The sequence below is a fragment of the Nicotiana tabacum genome, chromosome 4 (assembly GCF_000715075.1).
Source record: "Nicotiana tabacum cultivar K326 chromosome 4, ASM71507v2, whole genome shotgun sequence".
NCBI classification, from domain to species: Eukaryota; Viridiplantae; Streptophyta; class Magnoliopsida; order Solanales; family Solanaceae; genus Nicotiana; species Nicotiana tabacum.
In genome coordinates, this window is record NC_134083.1 from 96,127,567 (window position 1) to 96,131,958 (window position 4,392).

The 4,392-nt window shown below is 32.4% G+C and overlaps 1 protein-coding gene across 1 annotated transcript; it reads right to left on the reverse strand.

Annotated features, from left to right (window-relative positions):
• Window positions 1-1,073: 1,073 nt before the first annotated feature.
• Window positions 1,074-3,827, reverse strand: LOC107829085 (exopolygalacturonase-like). The gene is made up of 4 exons (XM_016656517.1): window positions 3,696-3,827; window positions 2,655-2,963; window positions 1,830-2,342; window positions 1,074-1,316 (listed from the first exon to the last, which is right to left on the reverse strand). Exons 1-4 carry the CDS (start codon window positions 3,825-3,827, stop codon window positions 1,074-1,076), a joined length of 1,197 nt encoding a protein of 398 aa, XP_016512003.1.
• Between the last annotated feature and the right edge of the window lie 565 nt (window positions 3,828-4,392).

Consider the following 4,392-nt stretch of genomic DNA (forward strand, 5'->3'; position numbering starts at 1 on the left):
AAAATTTATGTACAATACAAACTTGTAGTGATGTTGAATGAAAGTATAATTTTGTTAGAAAGTTGTTTTAACGTGTTGATTATTCAAGAAGGGTTATATCACCGTATGTTTATATTTTGACACTGTATTTTATTTTCAAAAAGAAAATTATGAAGTATATTTTCAAAAAAATAAAAAATATTGCACTTTGAACCTTATCGCGTGGGTCTATTTCCACTATTAGATTATTCTGATTTTTTTTTACTAATATCTTCTTAATGTTGTAAGTAGTAAATTAGATTTATTTCGTTAGTAGCATCCTCCCAAAGGGGTTGCTACATCGGGTGTCAGTGACAAAGGCCATCAACGATAGCTGAAGACATGTGCTTCAACAAAATTGGGTTTTGGGGATAAAGTGCATCAATGGGAGTTGAAGACACGTGCTTCAACAAAATTAGGTGTTGATGACAAAGTGCATCAACGAGAGTTAAAGACAAGCGCTTCAAAAAAACTGGTTGTTGGTGACAAAGTACACTAAGGGGAGTTGAAGACAAGTGCTTCAACAAAATTGAGTGTTGGTGACAAAGTGCATCAAGGGATGTTGAAGACAGGTGTTTCAACAAAATTGGTTGTTGGTGGCAAAGTATATCAATAAGGGTTGGAGACACATGCTTCAACAAAAGTAGAAGATTGGAGAGAAGTGCTCCAATACAACAAAAGTCGTATACATCTTCGAATTATGAGAGAATGTTGGAAAACTAATTTAGAGTTGTAGTAGGAAAATATATTTTTTTAGGATTTGATATTTGCTAGTTTATTTAATTCATGTCTAAATATGAATTGTAGTTAGAATTAATATAGGAATATGCTTTCTTGTTTCTAGTTGAAATATGTTTCATATTATTATAAATATGGGTATTAGTAGCTTATTTTATGTGTGGACAATTGTGAGAAGAATTACAGAGAGCTTTCAAAGATTTAATACAATAATTTTCCTTCATTGAATTTTTTATTCATTTTCTCAGACTAAAACAATAATGGAGCATTTGCTTTGTGAATATGCTATATATTTCAAAATTCTAATATCCCTAACTTCATGAATCAAGAGACGATTTTAAACAACTTGGAGGCAACTCCATGCCGGTGGCAGTCCCGTGGGCATTATCACACGACGAGACAGCGGGTCCACCAGCTCCATTGTATACCAAATTGATTTCACTAAGGTTGATTCCCTGGCAAGGAAATGAAGCACTGCAATTCAAAGTAACAGCTGCCATTGAACTTGAAGTTCCTCTTATGTTATTGAATGTCACGTCTTTGATTTGCACTGAGCTCGCCTACGAAACAAAGGAGAGTATTGCCATCGTGTGATATAAATAATATACAACTGAACATTTTCGTGTTTGATATGACGTAAGATATTATGTAGAAAAATATTTTTCATGAGATAGTCTATTTTTCTTTTTGTATGTTTGGAATACTAAAAATATGTTTTTGATCCAAGAAAACATTTTTCATCAAAAGGGAGAAAAGGATTTCCGTCACTCGTGGGCGGAAGTAATTCTTTTTATAACTATTTTAAACTTTAAGTTATAATATTTGCTCTAGATACTTAGATTTTATTATTAAACTTTTGTACTCAAGAATTTCATTGAAATATTTTTTGATATGTTAATATATTATTAGTTTTAATATGTAAATATTTTGGATAATGCTTCGTGCTTATCAACAAAAGACATGTAAATATTATTCCGGAAAATAATTTCTGTCAAACTATTTTTAATTGAACATGACTTTCGACATACCAAACATGTTAAATTTAAAGATGGAGAAAAGGACAATGCAAGTACCTGACTGCTGCAAGGAGGCGATGAACAATAATGCTGATCAATAATGATAGGATTTCTAACATTATCCATGAAAATATCCTCAAAATTTATACTTGTGGCACTACCAGACTCCGATGGTGCCCAAGTCTTAATCCTGGCGCCATTTTGAGTAGCAATGAGAGTGCAATTTTTGACGTGTACGTCTGTGACGACTTCATTTTGTATTTTCCCTAAGCTTCCGATGCTTATTCCATGGCCAGGGCCACAAGTTATTCCTGAAATGTTGATGCTTTGGCTGCCATTGATCATAGATATACAATCGTCTCCGGTGCCAATGTTGGAATCCAAAACTTGAATGTTGGTGGAGACGCTCATGTGAATGCCGTCGGTGTTAGGGCTGTCGCCTGGTGCGGTTAGGTTAACATGACTAAATGTCACGTTATTGCACATAAAGACGCCATAATGGAAACTCTTGCTATTGATTGAGTGTATGTCGTGCACCGCCGCATTTTTGATAGAATCTAATTTCAGTGTCTGGCTCAAGTTTTAAAAAATAAGGCATAGAAAGACAATATTAAGTTTTTAATAACTTTACATTATAATCACAACAAGAAGTATTCAGTAACCACGTAAATGGTGAAAGATATTTTGTATTGTCACTAATTTTTGAATAGCTATACTTCTATGATTGAGTAATATCGTAAATGCACTTTTACGGCAAAACTGAATTTAGTCAAATTAACGATATGATAAATATACAAATAAGTTTATTAAAAATAAAAATATATCAGAATAAATTAGACAAGAATGACAAATAACATAAAATTTATACAAAATTAAACTTACGATAGGAAGGGCTGGGCAGTTAGAATTCTTGGAAGTATCAAAATAAGGCCAAGCTGAAGCCCCTTGTCCATCTAAAGTTCCGCCTCCTTCAATCTCTAAGCCATTCACATATTGAAAGGAAATCCAAGTCGAATTGCAGAATAGAGAAGGATCTGTTGGAGCTTTAACAACCCCTTGGATTTGGAAGGTTATGGATCCACTGCATGGTCCAATAAAATTTGCAGCATATACCAAGTATTCCCCTGAAGGTATCAAGAATTTGGCTGTTCCACTCCATTGGCATGCATCCTTCCAAGTACTCAAGAATGCCTTCCAAAATAAACCAATAAATAAAAGACAGGGACTTAATTAGATAATTTAGATACTGAATTTTCATATATACAATGGCAATTATATGTAGTCATGGCAAAAAGGGTAATGTTAGACATGTAATAATGACTTCTCAATAACAATATCATCTTTTTCTTTTCTTATTTTTAGGACATGTATACCGATTTCCTTTTTTTATCCCTCCCAAAAGGCTTTTCACTTTGCTCCACAATTCACGGTTGGAAGTGAAGGGTGCTTACTATTTAAGCAACCTTTTCTTGTCTTATACCTCATATTTCAGCATGTTACACATACATTCCATATGATTTTAGATATGAAGTAAAACTCATTTCTGTAAAATTTTGTGCAACAAAACACAATACTTAACTCTTCAAGTGGAAAATTCACCTCTTAATTAAGCTTTAATTCTATTGTTTTTTGTGTAATAAAATATAACCGCACATTCTATTGAAATAATGATCTAATCCTACTATTTGCGCACATACAAACATAAAACATTCATATGAAACATAAGCTGACATTACACATAAGGAAAAACTTGTCTATTTGGGAATTATAATATTTTTTTTATGCCAAATCTGAAAGGAAGTGTGCTAAGATATAGTTTTACTCGTGTGACGGTATGAGTTTGTCAATAATTTTCATCCGTCTAGAATTTGTGCAAGAATTAATACGATAGGCACATGTAAATTTAAAATGGCTGGTTCTCACCTTACTATTATCTGTCATTCCATCTGCTTTAGCACCATAGGATTGGACATTGAAGAGCTTATCCTCTGCACTACTGCACCCAAGAATAAGGCCTAATACAAAGGCTATTCCGAAACTAGATATTGAAGCCATTTATTTATTTGGTTTCTTTTTTACTTTCTTCGTCACTTGCCTTTATATACACCTCCAATTTCCTTCATGCTTTCAAATAATTATTCATTCATTAATTTATTACCTTAGTAGTCTTGCATTTAGAAGAATATGATAAGAAAATTTGGTTTCTATTACACCTAAGAGATTTCTTAAGATATAATGGATTAATAAGCAAAGGAAAGTTAATAGATATTCTGAATGAATATCATGGTAAGTTCATTAAATCGCCAGCTAGACTTATGAGATGCATTTAGGTTATTCCGTTACAAGAAGCTGTTCTAGTAACCGGAACAGAATAGTTAAAGTCAAGTGAGAAGTGAAAGCTTTACATTATTTTTAAATCAACTCAATGCCAAGATTGATCCGAAGCAAATTATCACATCAACAATGCTGGAGAGACTTCCCTTTTAAAAAAATAAAATAAAAAGAGTTATTATCTTTTCTTAATGAAATTACAAAATATATTTTCTTTTGTTCAAAACGTGCTGCAGAACAATTTACAAAGCGATTGATATTAATCAATAATTTAAAAGGCATTTTTTGA

What these genes read in the sequence shown, in the direction of transcription:
- LOC107829085 (XM_016656517.1), bottom strand. Translation starts at nt 3,827, where the DNA reads ATGGCTTCAATATCTAGTTTCGGAATAGCCTTTGTATTAGGCCTTATT. An exon ending in GAATGACAGATAATAGTAAG is followed by an intron (nt 2,964 to 3,695) that starts GTGAGAACCAGC and finishes TTATTTTGGAAG; the next exon opens with GCATTCTTGAGTACTTGGAA. An exon ending in CGCCTCCTTGCAGCAGTCAG is followed by an intron (nt 1,317 to 1,829) that starts GTACTTGCATTG and finishes TTTGTTTCGTAG; the next exon opens with GCGAGCTCAGTGCAAATCAA.